At 35.3% G+C, this 21,378-nt stretch overlaps 1 protein-coding gene across 1 annotated transcript; it reads right to left on the bottom strand.

The window, feature by feature from the left end:
- Nucleotides 1–3,009: 3,009 nt before the first annotated feature.
- Nucleotides 3,010–15,600, bottom strand: LOC134793448 (uncharacterized). The gene is made up of 7 exons (XM_063765027.1): nt 15,452–15,600; nt 8,938–8,990; nt 6,201–7,492; nt 5,693–6,011; nt 4,308–4,710; nt 3,671–3,767; nt 3,010–3,237 (listed from the first exon to the last, which is right to left on the bottom strand). The coding sequence occupies exons 1-7, from the start codon at nt 15,479–15,481 to the stop codon at nt 3,071–3,073; spliced, it is 2,361 nt and encodes a 786-aa protein (XP_063621097.1). The 5' UTR covers nt 15,482–15,600; the 3' UTR covers nt 3,010–3,070.
- Between the last annotated feature and the right edge of the window lie 5,778 nt (nt 15,601–21,378).

Raw genomic sequence — 21,378 nt, 5'->3', positions numbered from 1 at the left:
CGAAGAGACTTTCGATTCACACTTCTGAACATAATATACTCGTAATTTAAGTTATTTGAAAATTTGCCACTTTGCCTAAAGCTACGTACGCTTCATTTATCATCTTGCTTTTTATAATTGTTGTTATTCTCTATGATATGACCATTATTACAAAAAATATATCAAAAAATGTAACTGTAACATACCACTTTTTTCCGCACAGAGTCCCTCTTTTAGAAAAGTAATTATGCAGGACATACGTAGACAAGTATGTAGCCTGGTAAATATTCAGCGAGTTAATGGGTCATATAACGATTTTATAACCATTTCATCGGTCATTTTTAAGAAGGCACTTATCACATAATATTATCTTGATTATGGCTAAAGCTCATTTTATTGTTATACCAATAGCGCCTGTAGAATCGTTGATTCCGGTATTTTCAAGGTATTTATTGTTTATCGTTATGCTTTGGCGTAGATCCAATAGATAGTCTTAGTCAAGGCTTAGTAGATACACTTTAAACCTATATAACGTATTCTAGACAAACGAAATTATCGATCGTGCAGTCTATCCGGTCCTTAACTCCTTACAACATACCTATACCAACATACCCCCTTGTAAATCAGGACTTACATATTACAAGGGGGTGCCCTAGCTTCCGGACTGCCCAATGGTCCCCTACCTCCCCTACCTTTTCAAACTTACATTACAAAACACGTTACGTTTTACAGTAGTAATATACACTTCAGGAAACCACATAAATACCTAGATATGTGTATTCCTAAAATTACGAAGAATTCAGGTACCTAATATATGTACGGCCAAGTTCACAGACATCTTTACAAGCCAATATTCTAAAAATAGGTGTACACGATCTTATTGTTAGTATCTTAGAGGCTAAAGATTTTTGTGAACTCGACTGTATATAAGCTAAACAATGCAATATACTTAAGCTGAGTTTGTAGGTATACATATAAGCTTAATATTAAGTTGTTTAGTGATAGACCAATATTCGAAAATGCACGTGTGAAACGCCTGAATCAATAAATTGCCAGCAATCACAAAGGTAATTCAGAAAAATTTGTACCTAGGCCGCCTACATGTCATAGAGGGCCCCGAGACAAAACAAACTGCATTAAAAAAAATCAAAGTGGCCGACTTTTTATTTTTATTTTTTCATGTTGGTCCGAGCGCGCTGAGATTTGGCATGGCGGGAGATAGAGGCCTCTAGATTCCTATGAATAAAAATAATTTCCATGTTGCAGGAATGTTCTGAGAACATTCTCGAGAACGTTTCCGCTTTTTGGGAATGTTCTGCAATTTATTATGTACAATTGTACATTGCTACCTAGGCGCCAGTCAATGACATCATAAACATATGATCACAAACTGAATTTATCAATAGACCAATGAGTATTCGTAAAGGTTCAATGGGCTAGTCAGTTTATATCAGTATTATAATCTGTTTCGGAGTCCCTCGGAGTCCGCTTTCCTTCAGTTTTGCCTCCACTTTTTAAGATCTTCTGATTATTACAATAGGTACTTGTATGCTTATTTATACCGCTATCATTTTAGTTCTTTTTCTCTCTTTCGATTTTAAGGACTCTTACAGAATAGCTACCTACCGAATTTCCACACATTATTAAACTTTCACAAACAATTTTATCACTTTATTTCTAACGTAAGACATATTAAGATAACAAAGACTGGAAGTTACCGTGACAAACATAATTTCAAGAATTCAATGCTTCCAGTTGACAATTATTTTCTCAGAATGTCGCCACAGTTTGTTTTCTTTCCTTGAACCTGTTTGGACATTACTCACGAATACCTGTTGTGCGGTTACAGTACACAAGTTTCAAATTATTAAGAGGTCTAGATGTAATTCGTCACGTTGAAATAATAGCTAGTAACATGTCCTATGGTCACAATCATAGTCATTATCATTTATTTATTGAAAACCATGGTATTACCTACAGTTGATTAATTAAATTAGTACCTACAGTCATGGACCCTATCTACTAGGGCGTGGCAACATGTTATACTTACATAGCTACAAATAGAAAAAAAAAAAACATAATTTAAAAATGTATACATTGGTCTATCTATTATACTCGTATCTATGTCCATCTCCAGTGCTTAAGTTGTGGGGGCGAAGAGTTACTGGTAAAACAAGTGGCAAGTAATGGGTTGATAATACTCTTGATATGGAATTTAGCATAAACATGTAGGTATAGGTGAGTCATGATTTGCGCTTCATAGATGATAATTTAGTGAGCTCGTGGTATAGTAAGTGATACAAATAAAGTCGTCAATTTAATGCAAACAGTTAAGATCCAGATTGCAATATTTTACCTAAGTAATACGCATTTAAGTCTAGTAGGTACTTGTAGCTGATGCCTACGCGTCTGTCGGACCTTGAAAAATTAACTTTTCAAACTACCTAAGCATTTTATTATAAAAATGTACAAGTAAAGAACCGGAAAAGCAACGTTAATTTATGGAAACACCTACTCTAGCATTTAAGTCACAATTCATCTGCTCAAGTACTTGAAATAATCACAGAGTCAATATACTTTCCTGTGGTTTTAATTAGAACTTGCCTTGCTCAAGGGGATAAGGATGTTTTAATGCTGTTCCTTACAGAGCCCATGCTGTGTCTAATCCTCCTCTTTACGAGTATCTTCCACTTTCCCGGTTACGTAATAAAAGAGCTCAGAGTCCGCTTTTGGCGACTCAAATTGGTGCAGACACTATTATTTACGAAAACATCTGCCATCCATTGCATCTGACATTTTAGCCCAAAGGTTTAACAGATATATACATAAGTAAAAAGGCGATATGATTTACAATTATGGTAATAATTTATTAAAAAATATAAATGCACATTTGAAAGACTAAACATAATCACATGACACATTAAATTTAACCATCACAATTTTTTAAATTAGTCACTATCCTAATTCCTTACTAAAAGAGTGACCACTGCAGCACTGTGCGAAAAATATCAAAGACACCTCACCAACTGACAGTGCCGCTTGGTAAGGTAAGACGTGGCTCAGCTTCGGTAATGTATCAATACCCAAAAGACTACGCTTCATGTTTATTATTGACTTGGAAGTTAATGCCCAGTTGCGCAGGGTTGACACCCGCGATGGCGGTGGCGACTGGGCGGGCGAGCGCGATGCCTGACACGGCCACGGCGGTGGCTTGAGGGCGCGAAGCTGCTAGACCATGCTCGCCTATTACTGCTAGACCTGCGAGACACAATATCGTCATCAGAATTTGTATAATGGATTGTTTTGTGTCACGTGTACAAGGAACGACTTATCGCTACTAGAGTTTGTATTTATTTATCTTAAAATTTCTACATTCAGCATTCAATAGAGGATTTAATCAAGTCAAATCAATAAGGTAGTAAGTACCTACTCTGAACGAAATTTCAAAATTATTCGTCGCTTGATTCAGTCCAAGCCCAAGCCAACTTTGAACCAGGTTCGTGCTGCAAATCGGATACGGACTATGTTGACTATGTACTCTATAGTGCCATATTTATCAATAGGTAGTTGTATACGTATAAATCAACTGTATTTAAAGTGATAATCCGAGTTCACTATTATACAAGGTAATAATATTCACTATTTCCTTTACAAAGGTAGAGAGGTTATTATAGTACCTAATTTTACTTACCAACAGGTTTGGCTTCAGCAATAGTGATGCCCGATATTGGGAGTCCAATATTGTCCTCATCGTCGGGCGAGTCAATACCAACGCCCTCTTCACCGACCTGAAACAGACTTAGTTTAACTCCTCAATTAACATGCAAATATAACGCTATCCCGCTCGAACACTGGAGCGGCGTTCGGATGCGCATCGATTGTGAAGACCGCCTTACCGTATTCTCGCGCAATAAATTGCAAATGAGGATAAACGTGCAAAGCTATGTTCAGATGGCGCTGCATTAAAAAAGAAGTGCCTATAAAAGTGAATTTGTTTAAAAATAATCGGTAAGAATATATTTTTTAAACTGAAACGTCACTTTTGAATCTGTCATTACAATCAGAATACAACTCCGGGAGCCGATTCTGTATTTCTTGTTCTGAAACTGTTAAGGATTTGATCTGTCAGCTGTCAAGTGACATGTCTGGATCATTTTTTAGTTTGATTCAATTCGCCTCAGTCTACCCTACCTACGGCTAGTTTATAACAATAAAATAAGTATTTAAACGAGTTGAAGACTTTTTTTACCCTCTAACTCCAATTTAACTTGATTTTAAAGTTCTACGTGTTGTTCCTTACTGTACAGACATGCGTTGGCTATACTTACATATTCCTCATCATTTTCATACTGCCTCTTCGATCCACTTTTGAACAAAACGTCAACATTGTCTCCAACTTCATCAATAAGCTTGATAGTGTTCGAAGCCGCGTCCCCCAGGGATGCCAGTTGGGACCGGAACCTTTCCTTGTCACTGTTATTTAAAGCACCAGTCTTTCTTCCAAGATTGTGCAGCTTTATCAAACCACTTGATAAAGATTGCAGGTTTTGAAGATTCTTGGCTAGTACTTTCGATAAGAGGCTCTCATCGATATTTTTAACTACATTTTCGCTGCTTATCTTTTCTTCTGATACTATGACTTCACTGATGACAACTCCTCGGTTGTTGGTCTTTACTTCTAGATATTGGCCCTTGCCGCCGCCGTAAAATGGCAGATATTGGACCGTTGCGCTAAAAATAAAGGGAGTTTTATGTTAAGTTAATTTATTTCACCTTTTCTATTTTGGATGTGACTTAATACTTGTCAATTAGGTATAACTGTATCTACATATTCCAGTTTTAATTAACGGGCGATATTTGTTCGCACAATCAATTATTGTTAAATTTAATTTTAAACTAAACAATTTGTATATGCAATAAGCATGCCTAATAACTATGCAACTTCTCAATCTCAGTAAATTAGTTATGTTGCCTATGTTGAATAATATTTGAAAAATACAAGTCTTTAAATACATATCTCTGTCCATCGTTCTGAAGTATCGTAGAATGAACTACAAAACATTAATCTTAGTTTGAATTTTTAACGTTCTAATAATAAACTAACACAGAGCGCCTGCACAAAGTTTCAAAGAAATTACGTCTGTAGACTGAAAGCATCTGAATCGTTGTGAAAACAGTCATGGTGGTTTGGTCGATGTGGAAGTAGCAGTAGGAGATGAAATAACCTTTTTTGCATGGTGGTACTTCTGGCGTAAGAATAATATAATATTTTTCAGAACCACCAACTTTTTGGTGCTCAAAATAGAAGGTTTTTTTATTTCTTAGGTACTATCTTTGTTTTTAAATGTTGCTCCTCTTCCTTTTATAAACATAACATAATTATACAAACATTATAAAAGCTTTTAGGAAATAAAACAATAAGTATTTTTAATAAATATTTTAATTTAATTAATACACAAAAATCTTAATAAGTAGGTACATAACATAATTCCTAAATTAACTAGTCATTCCATTCGATTCGAAAAACAATTTCAAGAGATCGTTCGAATGTGTTTTTCGAAATCGGTAATTTCAGTCTATTAAAGCATCATTGAATTTTACTTAGGTACGCAATAATTAATTATGATGATAAATGATGAACTGTTCTTTTAGCCTCTTTCGGTCTATTTTACATCAAATGGATGATTTTTATTATATCAGATTGTGTTCATACAAGTAGAGATCAGATTGGGCATGAGCAATGCCTCCAGGGCCAACTATAGCGGACGCCCTAGGATTAAACACTACATTTCCCTTCTGCCCGGACCCTATGATCACATGAGAAACTGGATTCGCGATCGCCGTTCCCTTAGGGCCATTTACGGCATGCGCAACTGGTTTCAAAAACAAAGTGAAAGTACTGTCTCCAACAGCCGTCGATTGTACAAAGTTTAATCCATCAAATTGATACTCTTCCGGTCGTTGGTCATATCCACTGAACGCGTCGTATCCCGAGTATTCTCCTCCTCCTCCTCGTCCAAATCTTCTCCAGACTCCCCATCTTCTAACAAGAAAGAAAAAGAAGTTTAATAAGAGGAAAGAAGAAAAGAAACAAGGTTAAGATGAGATATTAGGAAAGCAAGAAAAAAGCGTTCAGTTTGATTCAGGATGGTAGTAAATTGTAGGCCCTATAGCAACAATTTTGCCTTCTGGTATCGCTTCTAATAATCTTGGGACCGAACCGTCGGTAGCGGCTTGCTGCTGCTGCAGACGAGTCACGATGGTTGAAAGGTCTACGTCAGAGGTGAGAGCCACAACTCGAGAGGATGGCCCGGCGACAGCAAGACCTCCTGGCTGCGTGTAGGCCAGACCACCAGGACCAACTATGGCTGCTCCTCCTTTTCCAGCAGTTGCTACTCCACCCGGACCCGCAATAGCTACGCCTCCTCTTCTCACTTTAAGCTTATTTATAAAGAACCCAGGATTATATGAAGGCACAGATGGCCGACCTCCAAATAACGAAAACGAACCCATGTGAAATCTCAAATCATCGTCTTTCGGCACGGTTTTTGTGCCTTGTGCAGGTGTTTCGGGTTTGACAGGTTTTACAGCAGGCGTATCCGCAGCAGGTTTGCTGAAAAACTTTTTCAATTTCTTTGAACTTTCCGGAATTTTCATTTTGGGGGCTTCCGTAGAGACAGTCCTTTTTCTAATCGCTCTTGCTTCTCTAGCATTTTTTTTTGTTTCCGGTACCAACAAATTTACATTTTCATTTGTATTTCCTTCTTCAACTTTAGTCATTTCTTCAGTTCCATCTTCTATAGCTTTTTGCTTTCTGTTACACACGTCAGCGTTTTGGCCATATTCAAAGAAATTATTCCATCCACCACCATGAAGAAACCCAAGTAATGGATCTTTGACTAGAATAGGAAAGTATGGTGCTAATGGCCAATTTATATTAAAAGGAAGTGAAATCGGTGGTCTCTGTCGTGTCTGGAATTGAGAGTCAGACTCTATGGTATTAAAATTGTTTTGTGCATATTGATCGTATAAATTATTTGATGGTGAAGGCATAACGAGGACAGGTATACTTGTGATATATGGGACACGTGCCGTATTGCTCTGCGCTTGATTCGCAGCCGATAAATCAGCTGGGAGTGCTCCATAATGCAATGCTCTTGAATTGTCATATCGAATTTGATTTATATTTTGACTTGTAAGATAATTACTCTCTTGCTTCTTTTGAACATTAGAGTAACCATTTAGTTTGCTATCTGATATAATTTGCTGTATTTTCTCTAGAGTAGATGCGTCCAGAACGTAATCCCCAAGAGTATGAGTTTGCGAGTTTTTGTTTCTCATCCTATTGGGTTTTATTAGTCCTTTGTTAATAGCACTTATTTTGTCTAAAATATCTTGCGTATTGTTATTATCAATATCAAGATATCTGATTTGTTCTCGTGGCAACTCTTCATCATCGTTGATGTCATCCGTTGCTTCTTCAGGTATATCAAATCTCAGCGAAGTCGCTGACCTGAAACGCAAAAACATATTGACGTCAGTACTTGTTTATAGATATTAATTATTTTAAACACCTTGCCCAAGCTTGTTATGAATTCAGCGTGAAACCAAATAAGACATACTATGCGCAGGCGTTAATTTTATCAACAAATTATCCTCATTATTTTTTTAATGAAATCTTAGTAATTTTGATAAGCGAAACTAACTACGTAAATATTAATGTTTGCTATTTTACATTTGAACTCTTAGTAAGCAAGTGTTAAGCGTTAATAAAATCACCATAAATACTTGAACCATGACAACGCCCGGTGAAGTACCTCCGTCCACTAGTATTATTGTGTGCCGCATGGATATTAAACGCAGAGGAATGAGAAGTTAGTAAGAGTAAGAGGCACCGCAAAAAATCTTTAAATTTGTAGGTATAAGACAGTTTATACTATCCAAAGCAAATCTGCTGAATGGCGTTTTGTATCAAAGTTGTTAAACTTGTAAAGTGCTCATATTACAACCCATATAACTCGGTAATAAATTCTCAAAATTGTAAAAGTACTAGAAATTAAGACGTCACGGTCATATTTTTTCCTCCAAGGACATTTAACGACTGAGTAAACAATGACACAGACAACAGTGACTCTAGTGAAAAGGGGTACACATCTCGTGAAGTGCAGGTGTAGTTGTGAGGAACTTGTACCCTTACACATATTTACAATTAAAATGGAAAGACCTAAATGCTTACAATTTATTGACTTTTACGATTTTGACGTGGGATTTCGACAGTAACGACTTTGACACATAACGGCGAAGTTAAATTAGATGTTCCTCTTACTCCTTCACTGACATTCTCGACGTTTTGTGTTGGTTAGTTGTGCTTTTTATTTATTACATGTGCATTTTCCGATCTACTAGTAAAAGCGCAAGGCCTTTTTACAGTTTTATTACATTTCACATTATATTTTTTTCCATTTATTGTATGTATGACAATTAAATAATGTCAAATATTTTTATTTTTTACTGTCTGTCATACAGAATTGGATCGAAATCAACACGATCATAATTATTAAGGTAATATTTTTAAACGAAAATTTATCCATGGTTAACGCTACAAAATCTATTAGAGTTAGACCAAGAAAAGTCTGCAGCGCTTTTGATAGCCCACGCAGTGCAAGTGTTATTTACGTATAAATAACACTTGCACTGCGTAGGCTATCAAAAGTGCTGCAGACTTTTCTTGGCCTAACTCTACCCATTTTTAAAACGTTCAAATCTTTCGGTGTAGTTAAGACTCATAATCCAACCAAATAATCACCCCTTAACCCAAAAACTATTAATGAAGGCTTTAAATTAATTACTACTGGCTTTATATTTAAAGTATCTCATGATTCAATTTAAATATAAATTATTTATGTGAATCATTAGAAAGTATCAAACATGAATGTGCATATTAAATAATATACTTACTCGCTGTCAGAAGGCCGCGAAGACACCTCTAAAAGGCAGCATGTCAGCATCACCTGGAAATTTAAATAATACAAATATTAATTTAAGTTAACATCATTCGTTCTGTATTTAAAAATAATATAAGGTAAAATCTCATCATCATCTTCCTCGCGTTGTCCCGGCATTTTGCCACGGCTCATGGAAGCCTGGGGTACGCTTGACAACTAATCCCACGATTTGACGTAGGCACTAGTTTTTACGAAAGCGACTGCCATCTGACCTTCCAACCCAGAGGGTAAACTAGGCATTATTGGGATTAGTCCGGTTTCGTCACGATGTTTTCCTTCACCGAAAAGCGACTGGTAAATATCAAATGATATTTCATACATAAGTTCCGAAATACTCATTGGTACGAGCTGGGGTTTGAACCCGCGACCTCCGGATTTAAAGTCGCACGCTCTTACCGCTAGGCCACCAGCGCTACTATAAGGTAAAATCTATAAATGTGTTTTTAATTTTTTATATGTATCTACATTATGTGGGTTGTCTTAAAAACTAGGAAATACAAAATTTAAGTTAAATCGTTAATTACTTTGCGCAGTTGTACATAAGTATACATCAAGGAAATTCAGGAAACCGATTTTACCCTAAATGAAACCCAGCCAAATTGATTTCGCGTTTTTGCAAATTTTGTAAATATTCAATCGAAACCTTATGAGACGTCTTTGAGGACTGATTACATTTTACAATCAATGTTTTATACTCGTTAAATCGCATATCATTTTATGGAAGTACGCCATTATAGATCTACAAATGACGAATGTACAGATCTATTGACCGCTATTTTATAAAGCGTCCCAGTTCACGCAATCTATTGTTTCGGAAACAGCTGCGATTAATGTAAATTCGGCAAATTTTCACCTGGCCCAGTTTTGCCAAACAATGCCAAGGAAATTCACTGATAAGTACTTAAACGTATATTGACCTATATGCATGATGAATCAGAATACTTAGTAACTAAAGATAAATTATGATATCAGAAAACATACCGTTTTATTTTCTACGTCTTGTTATGTCAAAAAATATAAAACTTATTGTGAAATATTTATAATTATAGAATAGTATTTAGATAGTGTTATTATTACATTTAATTTATTAGGTACTATTACTATACAAAGTTATCGATAAATTATCAAGAATAAATCTTAGACTAATAAATTAATAAACCGGATTTCATATAGTTGCTTTAGTTCACTCGGTATATTATCAAATTGAAAGTACCGTAAATTAGATTCGTATACATTTTGTGCCAAACTTTTTCAAGTCCAGTAATTTCACTTGATGCACTTTACGTAATGCACATACCTACTCAAAGAAAGTTCATCGGCCTCGATGACAAAAAGATACTTTTAAATCGCATCCTTAATTTAGAAAACCGGCTTCGATTTCTCTGCATTTGATTATCAAGGACGGGAAGTCATCTTGCACTGCCCACATTCACATTTATTCAACTTTGTCACATTTCACCAACAAACTAAGATTAAGTAGGTACTTTAGAGCCTTTTCCGAGAATAGTCAAGATAGACTTATATAAATTTTATCATTAATAATATTAGGAATATTTATTTTTTTAAAGGTGAGATGTCAAATAAACTTTTTCCAGGTAAGTATTTGAATTAAATTAACCATATTTTTTAAACTTTATTTCGTTCCAAGAAGGTATCCGAATACCTAACGCGTGCTTTTGTAACTTTTTAATAGAGGTATCTTGCCATTCATTATTATCTCACAAATATAAATATTTCTTTAGAATTTATCTTTAAAAACGAAATAAATTGCCTATAATACTAATAACATTGCAATCGTTCAAATCAATTTTAATTATACAATGTCGAGATGTGAAAGTGATAGCTTCGAAAGATGTCAATTTTGTGATCGATTTTTTGTCTAGAGTGAAACTTTTTGCACCTCACGTCTGCACCGAACTGGATTTGGAGAAGAAAGTGAAACCCAGTCTGCCATAGGCATCCTAAATTAATATGTTTACTATTTCGTTGTTTAGTATAAACATATTTACATAATTTCGTTACGAGTATGTATAAAAGTATACACTCCACTTTCCTTTACAAATTGTTTATGCAAACAAAATATTTAATTTCTCAAATAATCATGCGTACACTCGTACAGTACAGGTAAATATTTTTATCAATTTTAAACCACTCGTATTTTATTGACTGATTAGTAATCAGTGATTACCTCATATTACACTTATATCACTCATTTCGAACATAATTATATCATCGTGCCTAAACACTAACTGACAATTCTTAAAACAAGGATCACCAATCATATATGGGCCCACTGATTAACAGTCCGCCGGACGGTATCGGCCTGTCAGTTAGAACAAAATTTTGACAGTTCCGAACAACTGACAGGCCGATACTGTCCGGCGGACTGTTAATCAGTGGGCCCCTTAAGTAATTCATGTGTTGCACAAAAGTACGAATTTCTTGGGACGCTAATAGTCAGTTGTCATGCACTCTCATCAAAGAAACTTCAAGGGGACACAACTAATTTTGAGCCTCAGGGCCCGATTCGGATTTTGAAATAGACATCTTTTAGACATCATCAAGATACGATAACGATATGTTTAAGATCTAACCTGTCAAATTTGACATTTGCGCGATTCTGGAGATACTGTTGAACGATTTCCACAGGATATGACTTAGAGATCCAATTCACATCTAATAGATATCTTACTCTATCTAACGTAAAAGTGACATTGGTTGCCCGAATTGCGCTGCAAAAGAGAACTAGTTGATAACTAAACTATAACGTATCTAGAATGGATCTAGTACGTGTGGTCTCTTGTGAATATCCTGAAGTTCGAATACGGCAGTCAATATGCCAACGCTAGGCTCTTCAATTCAATAAAGTGTGAGCCAAGTTCAATGTTAAAAATATGCGCCAGAAAAAAATTTTGTGTACATGGGTGCCAACTTCTAGTTCGCTTGGGATGTAATTAATGTTCAGGATTTGACTTGGCTAGTTTTTACGTACACGCTATATTATATTTGTCTAAGGTATTTTTTATAAAATTTAGTTTCTTGGTATATAACCGAATGATGGAATATTTAATGCATAACCGTGTTTTATATCAACTTGAAATTAATTTAACGTTCTTGGCTCTTCATTGGCTCGACAATGCATTCTCGTGGTCCGGGATAAGATAAACACGATCCCATTTCGCAATAGTACCTAAATAAGTATAATAAGTGTAGGTAGGTACCTATGTATATTAAAAAATATATACAAAGGCCCTGTTTGACCAACATAAATACTTTCAATTCAAGTAAAGTCTACAAACTGTGTCAAATAGCAAAAAACATAAATATTGACAAAGAGTGGAATGGAAAATTCCGTTCTAAACTTATAGATGATATTATACTATACTAAGTATTCAAATTTAATTCTGGGTCTGTTATGTATATAAACTCAATTATGTTATATATGTAGAGAAGTAACTTGTATGTAAATATAACGTCAAGTATTCACAGATTCAAATAAGATTATATTTCCGTAAAGTGTTCCGGGGGATTGTGTACGGTCAACTGTAAAAATATGGGTGCACAAATCATCTCAAAAATATGTCCCATAGCTCTTATTTCAGCGAATTAAGAACTATGGGACAATATTTTGAATAAGTTGGCTACACCCATATTTAAACAGTTGACTGTACCTAAAAAAAGAACTAACGAAGTGGGCATCTTGGCCATGATAAAAATAAAAAAGCAGTTAAAAGAAAAGTAAAATAACATGAAATTAACAATGTAGGTAACTATGTGTTATAGTTATAATTTCCCAAGTGACATTCATAAAATGTCACATATACCAATTTAAATAAAATAAAACTATTTATATAATTCTAAAGACAAATAGTTTTCTTATTCCACAAGTTATATTTAAGATATATGACCGCTACTTTAAAGCACTTAACACACTCAGATCGCGCTGTATACCCTTAAATGCCACGTATAATTAGGGTTGATTAAGATAATTTCAAGAAACTAAATCTGGAACAGGGCCTGCCCCAGTGTAACAAAAAATAAAAACGAGTTTGGTCAGGTATTAAAGATAATTTATTTTTACTTTTAGCTCAGTTAAGGTCGTAATTTTGGCTGCTTAAATTGACTTTATAAAAAACTTATACTTACGTTTGTATTTAGCTAGATATACCTATATTGCCTATATATCTGCAATATCAGTGTAGTGCATCATATACGTAAATGCATTAAATACGAGTATGTAATAGTCTATATATCTGTACCCCAAAGAAGCTTTCCGCTGCAAGATTGCACATGTTATCAGTGCAACATCACAAGTTGTACCGTCAACAACGGAAGGTAACAACTGTTTCCTTATCTACAATGATTTAAGTGTGTGTGACACAACTTTTGAGAGAAGACAATATTAAGAAGATAAGATGTAACGGATTTATTGTTCCAGAAAATAGTGCTACAATTATAAAAACGTATGGGTGAATGGCAAAAAAAATGTAGTTAAGGATATTAAAAGACCTGTATCAATTTATCCGTAAAATATTCGCCATCCATATGCAGCTGTGTAGGTTTAACATATTAACGTTTTCATGTATTATTGATGAAATTATGTAAAACTTTTCTCTTAGTTTTGCTTTAAATTGCATTTCATTTACATTGTACTTTATCCTAAGTTGGTCACTAATCGTAGCCCTAATCTTTTTGACATTACCAAGTAAAACAACTCGCCTACTTTAAAATGCATCACTAGTAAACTGCCGCGATCTACTAAGAACAATATCTCGGTCAAATACGACATACATTGTGGTCAAAAGTACCATGACAATGACCAATGACACTAGGGCTTTATAACTAAGGTAGGTACATTTAAGAACAGTGCCATACCAAGGTTAACGATAGAAGCGTAAACTTTCAAAACCCGTTTGAGTAAAAGTTCTGGTTGAAATGAGCTGGAAACGATTATTGTCTTAGAGAAATGTCACTTTCTGACGGTTATGTGAAGGAGTTATTATGGATCAATCGCGGTAAAACCAACCATCATATGCCCACAGGCCACATCTTATTTGGATCTTAAATATTACTGACTTATTAATTTAAACAATTTATAAGCTTTCCTCTGGTAAGTTACTAAAAGTTTTTAATTTAAGTGATTTATTATGAGTTTAGCTACTCGTAATTCGTTGTATCAATAAATGCCCCCTTAGACAGTACTTAATAAAAGCAAATGTGTCGTTAGCAAAACAGTTTCCAATTTTTCGGTGACTAGTTTAGCTACCACTTAACCTTATTAACTATTTTTATATTCTATTGTCAATGTATAAAATACTCTAATTAATAACTTTGTGCCAATTAAGTGAATGACACTTTGCATCAATGTGCTAACAGAAAAAATAAAGAATATTTAAAGTTTTTAAATTAGGTAGCGTTTAAAATCATATTCAATAGGCTTCTTTAGCACCAATAATATGTAAGTATATTGCCGGTACAGTTATATTTTAAGGCAATGAACTCAGAGATTTTCCTCTTTACCTGTTGAAAGGTTATTAACACATCGGTTTTTGTTGCGTAATGTGTGCCAAAGCCATTAAACAAATCGGTTCAAAAACAATGCTAAGATAATTTTGGTTTTTCTCATAATTGATGCGACGTATTTTAAGTTTCCCCATATTTTTATTGGAAGGCAAAACTGAGGAACTCCTCCTACTATTGAAATTTTAAAGTCGATTTTGAAGGGTAAGTAATTATCAAAAACCGGCCAAGTGCGAGTCGGACTCGCGCACGAAGGGTTCCGTGCCATTACGCAATAAACGGTACCATTACGTTTGTTGTATGGGAGCCCCACTTAAATATTTATTATATTCTGTGTTTTTTTTATATTTGTTGTTATAGCGGCAACAGAAATACATCATCTGTGAAAATTTCAACTGCCTAGCTATCACAGTTCATGAGATACAGCCTAGTGACAGACAGACAGACGGACAGCGGAGTCTTAGTTTTAGGGTCCCGTTTTTAGCCTTTGCGTACGGAACCCTTAAAAGCATTTACGAAGATTAAAACTACAAACTGCTTATAAATTGGACTTAGTGCTAGAGTTGCTGAAAAGTTGAAGACATGGTTCGTAGTTGTAGTAAATTCTTTATTGTACAAAAAGACATATTAATAATGACTTATAATTAGTAAGAAGTACAAAGGATTATCGGCTTAATGGATGTTTATCAATAATATACCTACCTAATAACAACCTTGGCTTGTTTTTGCAACAGTTGATATGTAGCCTAACAACTAGATTTACACAGTTAAACTTGTATTAATTGGTGTTCGACCTATTAGTAGTATTATGTAGTTTTTAATTTTAGTTTATAATTTTTATTTTAAGGCTTTATTTATTATTGTTTACATTACTTGTTATTGCAATAAAATTTACTCGACTTACTAAAATCAGTGTTTTAATTTAAAAAGTTTGTAAAGTAACTCACCGAAAATATGATCCATGAGTACTGCGCCATTATAAACAAGTGTCAAATATTTAATAATAAAATTGTATATGAAATCGATCGGCGTCAGAACTCGTGCGCAGTCCACTCGCGAATGTGGATCCCGGAGGCTTCGCGGCAGCTTTTGCTAAGCGGCGCGGGCGCCCGTACCACGGGTCACTTGAGAAAGTGTGGACGAGTTTGTTTGCTGTGGACGGTTTTTATAAGGCTTATACTCACATTTACCGTATTTGTGCAAATAGGTATGGTTTTATATTCATATTCTCACTTTTATTCATTGATCAATCCTTATGTTTTTGTTACTTAATTTTAGACTACTTAATGGTGATCACTTATTTTGTATTTTTTTTTATATATTAGTGCCACCTAGCTAGTTTTAGTTTTTACCAGGCTTCACTGAAAATCAGCGTCACGTTGTGTGTCCTAGGATTCACTTCGTGAGTTGCACGTGGTCGAATGCTGATAGCGATCCTGCGGCACCCCATCTAAAGCGGAGTCGGCACTCGTTGGTGGTTTTAGACGGTAGTCCTCCACTGGTTAGTCCGTCATCCCCTCTGGTTCCCCCGGACCAGGTGGCATGCGTAAACGCATTTCCCCAACGTAAAAAAAAAAGGATTCCCTTCGTGACATCAAGCTGAGTTAGGACCTTTTAGCACAATTATTTATGTGCTGTTCGTCGAAATGAATTGTATGTTTCATATATTATGTTATTTTTTGTGCTAAAAATATTTTTAATTCTTATTCTTATATTGTTTTTTTCTGGTATGGAGGCAACACGAATTGTTATGCAAATACAAAAAGCTAAATAAGGAAGGGTACCATTAGAACATGTGGCAGTAAAACTATTATTAACGTATTATTTTTACTATACTTTACCTACTTCAAATAACCGCAAAATACGTATAATATTTCTTCAGTTAAAACATGTCATTATGGAAAAAATATTAAAATAATTAAAAGTATAGTAGGTTATGAAATGCCAACCTGTCTGGAGTGTCTGGCCCGACTGCCTATGAAGCCGGTGGTCCTGGGTTCAAATATATCCAAAAGTATTAACTAAATGCCCGTTATCGCCAATTAATAATTAATTTATCTATAAGTTCACGTTTTCTCTAACAAATATTGATGACAATAATGAGTTAGTATTTAAGAGATAAAGTGCCTTGGTTTAGTAATTTTCCATTGGTGAGAAACATTCGAGTTATCGTAGTAAGAGTAGGGTTAATAACGTGAAAGTTGGACCATCCTGTCAATTAATAGCTTTTAGAACTCATTATGTTTAATTCGCTCGATATTTATATTTTTGTGAAAAGTTGCCAAAATACACGACCTCGTTTTAAGTCAAAATATGTATTATCAATTATTTTTTAATGTTTAATGTGGTGAGAGTGTTTATGTGGAGTATCTGGTTTATACACAATTAAAACAGATTTCGTGCCAGTTGCACCATCCGCACTTGACAGACTGATCAACGTCACCCGGCGCGCTGCGGCGGTTTAAGTACTAGTAAATTTGATTGTATGAAACTTTCATATAATCAAATTTAGCGAACCCTTCAACGATGACAAATAGTTTGGTGCAACCGACCCTTAGCTTATTTTTTATAACTTTGTTAAAATATTTTGACAAATGTTAATTTCAACTTGAGTAGGTAGGTATCCAAAATTTACACAACCTTAGTTTAAGTGTCTTAAAAAAGGCGTGTATTTTTTTTTTTAACTCTTGTTTTCAGCACCTTAGTAAATACCTGTAACGATTAAATTTTATAATTTATATATTTACATAAAATGCTACAAAAATACATGCCAACTATCTATTTAGTTATTTTTAATATGTGACTTTATGACTGATTTCTGATTTGACTGATGGCTGATCAGTAGACCGACCAAGATTCGAGTCTACAAGACTGTAATTAGACCAATTTTGATGCATGGGTGTGAAGCTTGGACGCTGACTCAGAAAGAAGAGAGCAAGCTCTTAGTAGCGGAGAGGAAAATCTGGCGGAAGATTCTGGGGCCTATCAGAGAGGAAGATGGGACTTGGAGGCGAAGGAAAAATAGGGAGCTAGAGGAGCTTGTTGCGATGCCCAATATAATTGGCGAGATCAAAGCCACACGACTCCGCTGGCTCGGTCACCTGGAGAGGATGGGGGAGGATCGTGCTGTGAGAAGAGCGTATGTGGGGCACCCGGGCGGAAAACGTCCGTCGGGGCGTCCCAGATACCGCTGGAGTGACGAAGCCCAAAAAGACCTGTCCGCCCTCAGAATACCCAACTGGCGTGAAGTGGCGCAGAATAGGGCAGAGTGGCGCTCTCTTGTGTCAGAGGCCAAGATCCTCTTTGGGTCACTGAGCCAGTGATGTATGTATGTATGTATGTGTATGACTGATTTACTTTAATAATCTATTTCTTAAAGAGCTGTTTACGTACATTTTAGTAGAATAATTAAGAGTCACAACGACTCAGCCATACAATGCCGTGAAGTGACGCTATCATTTATAACGAAATTTTGGAATAACATAAAATTTGATATGAATATACAAGTAACATATATTTTCTATGTCTGGTACTAGTTTTCCTGCTAGAAAATAATAGTAATTCATGTATACAATGAAATTAAAATAAGAGCGTTACCTACTTCGATGGTAAGTATTCCTATTTACTAAAGGGGCCCACAGATTACCAGTTCGCCGGACGATATCAGCCTGTCAGTTGTACAGAGCTGTCAAATTTTGCGTTTAACTGACAGGCCGATATCGTCCGGCGGACTGGTAATCAGTGGGCCCCTTAATACTTACCTTTTTAATGGCGGGTTCTTGTCACTCTTAAGAAAATAAAATACGAGTATGACTGATCGGACAGTTATAACTGGCGGTAATTTGTCGCCTCTGCGCTGACAGATTTGCATTGATTGTATTTATAATTTATTATACAGACGAATTGAAAGGTCATTCACTTCAGTTTTATGAGCAATAATTGCGTTTACAACAATTTAATAACAATAAAACTAGATCTATCATTAACAAATTTATTACTTTGGATATCAATTAAATCAAAATAATGTTAGCAGTTAAAACTTTAAACATATGGAGATTTAAACTTCGATAGTCGAATTTAAACTGTTGTGAGACATACTAACATTGAAAAATTTTACGGTTTAGACTCACTTGTTTTTAGTCACTCGCGCGACATGTCCATGACATGTTCGGAGACCTAGGCTCTCCGAAACATGTCGCGCGAGGGACTAAAAACAAGTGAGTCTAAACCGTAAAGCTTTCGATGGTCCTGTTATTTTGCCAGCCTTTAATTTAAAATTAGGTACTCACTATCAAACATTGTAATAAAAAAAATATGTAGCAGGGTATTTTTTGTCAAATGTAGGACATATCTAACGAGCTCGAAGTCCAAGATCTGAGTTTGGATAACATAACATGTAATTTCCATTAGCTTTTCGGTGAAGAATAGCATCGTAAAAAAACAAATAGCTAAGTATGTATTTCTTAGCGATAGAGCTAGTTTCAGGAACCCGATTTTTGAATTTCGAGCGCTCGGTATCGTGAGGTTCCCTTCAATATATCTCCACTATTTACTAGGCATTTAAATTCTACTAATAGAATTGAAAACGATTGGTCAATACCACTAGATTCCCAATATCTATTACTCGTATTTCAAAATTATCAATTCGCCGTTTTCCACAGACTTTTGAGTGACGAAGTCTTGTCACCATGGTGAATTATACCCTTAGCGCCACTTGCACCAAACCACTAACCAGGGGCTAACCAGTTAAACCTGTACGGTTACCATCAGTTTGTCACTGATATAAACGCCGTCGAGAACGTAATTTACTTTCTATACATCTCGCTCGCACTCGCATATTAGTGCAAACGGGACGTATAGAAAGTAAATTACGTTCTCGACGGCGTTTATGTCAGTGACAAACTGATGGTAACCGTACTGGAGTTACCATGGTTACCAGTACAATTCGACAGTGGATTAACGGTTTAACCGGTTGTTCCCGGGTTAGTGGGATGGTGCAAGTTAGTCTGGCTATGCACAAAAAACTCACGTGTAGCTGATTGATGATGATCATGCGTTACAATGATGTACTTTAATTATGAATTATTCATTTTATATCTTAACGCATCATCTTCCAAGAGGGCTGGTTATACGTGAGGGCTACAAACCTCGTTTAAGGAAGTTGATTGCATTGTTTAACTACTCAGAAACGAAAGATAACAAGAGCCAACGAATATCCTATATTAATCCTACCTTCTGTTTTTCAGTTATTGGCCTTATTGTAATTCGCTTTACTCAGAATCGTAAATAGGTTTAAAATTCAGGAGACGAGCTGCAATAATTACATTGTTGTATTTTGTTTGCCAGAATAGTTTCACTTTCGTCCTTTGGAATTAATTTATATAAATTATTTTCGAAGAACGTTGATTTCCTTATCCAGTAATAGCATTATTCACCTAGATATATCAATTAGATGTAAAGATCGTATCGTTAACTATGTGGACAGATAAAACCTGGTCTAACTGTTGGCATGTATATTATTTTGTATTACTATGTTCTTAGAGTATGATCTGAGGGTATTTTTAAGCTATATCTGATTTAAGAATATTTGACATTTTTTTTATTTTAGGGACTTTATGATGCTTTTAATTCCGTATTGCAAATATAGTCCGGTCCAAATATAGTTCATGATTGCTCAATTGAGCAGCTGCGGAATAAATGTTATGATTTTTTATTTTTACATAAAAACGATTTTTCACCCCACGTTTTGGAATCCCTTCAATTTCTGATGCAAGCGAAATGACGGAGACAGCTAGAAGAATAAGCTAAAAACCAAAGCCTAACGGACATTCATGGCGTTGATCCATCGCTAGAGCTGGTCGATAGAAACGCTCCGATGATAATATATTAGATGTCAAAGTCAGAGTTGTCGTAAGTAACATGCCATATTCTCTAAAAGGCCACCATGCACAGATCCAAAACTTTTTTTAACGAAAAGAAATGATTAGACTATGTCCAGATGTTTCGCTATACGAATCATGTGTAATTGCTGTTTACATAGTACGATTATTTTTTTGTGTGATATTGTTTTGTTCGCAAACCGCAAATTTTCTTGTCGTACTTGTCAACAACCAAACCATATGCTATACGTCGAGCTCCCAGGGCGAAATGTGTACCTTATTAAAGCACTAATTAGACACATGTGTAATTTTGAAATAAAAATATAATACCAAAAAAAAAAAACGGCTAAGTAAAGTTGTCCCCATACTTAACGATACGGTCTTTACTTATAGAAGAAATAAAATTTGTTTAATATTTTAGATACTAATAAATGGAAAAAAGTCTAGGTTTACTACTTAATACCCATACAACCATTTCCAGTCGCCGTTACGACGCGGTGTTGACACATCTTGTGTCGACACCGTCTGTTTCGGTCACAATTCCAGTCGCAGAGTCGTCGCCGTGTCGACACAGTTACCAGAAATGGGGAAGGGTCGACACATGACACAAAGTGACATAAAGTGTGGTCGCCGTGTGCACACATTGTTTCGGGTTTGCGACTACTTTATGCCAAAATCATTCGTTCATTCGTTCATTTTGTTCCTGTCAAATGGAAACTGTCAGATGGAAAAATACTTAAATAAAAATAAGTGACATTAATACGCCATCTCTAAAACGGATTACAAGACGTAATTATATATTGTTTGCATTTATATTACAATAGGACTTAAATTATTATGGGGAATTAAACTGCTCGAGTGATTTGATAAACTAAGTGTAATATAATCAACGCGCCACCACATTGTTTTAGTTTAGCCGGAAATGAAATTGTTTACTTCTCAGTGCCTGTGTTCATAACTATATTATTTGAAGCATTTTTAGTACTTCGATGCGT

Source organism: Cydia splendana, chromosome 9 (assembly GCF_910591565.1).
Source record: "Cydia splendana chromosome 9, ilCydSple1.2, whole genome shotgun sequence".
Lineage (NCBI taxonomy): Eukaryota > Metazoa > Arthropoda > Insecta > Lepidoptera > Tortricidae > Cydia > Cydia splendana.
The sequence above is the reverse complement of the archived record's forward strand: the minus strand, read 5'-3'. Positions and strand labels throughout refer to the sequence as shown.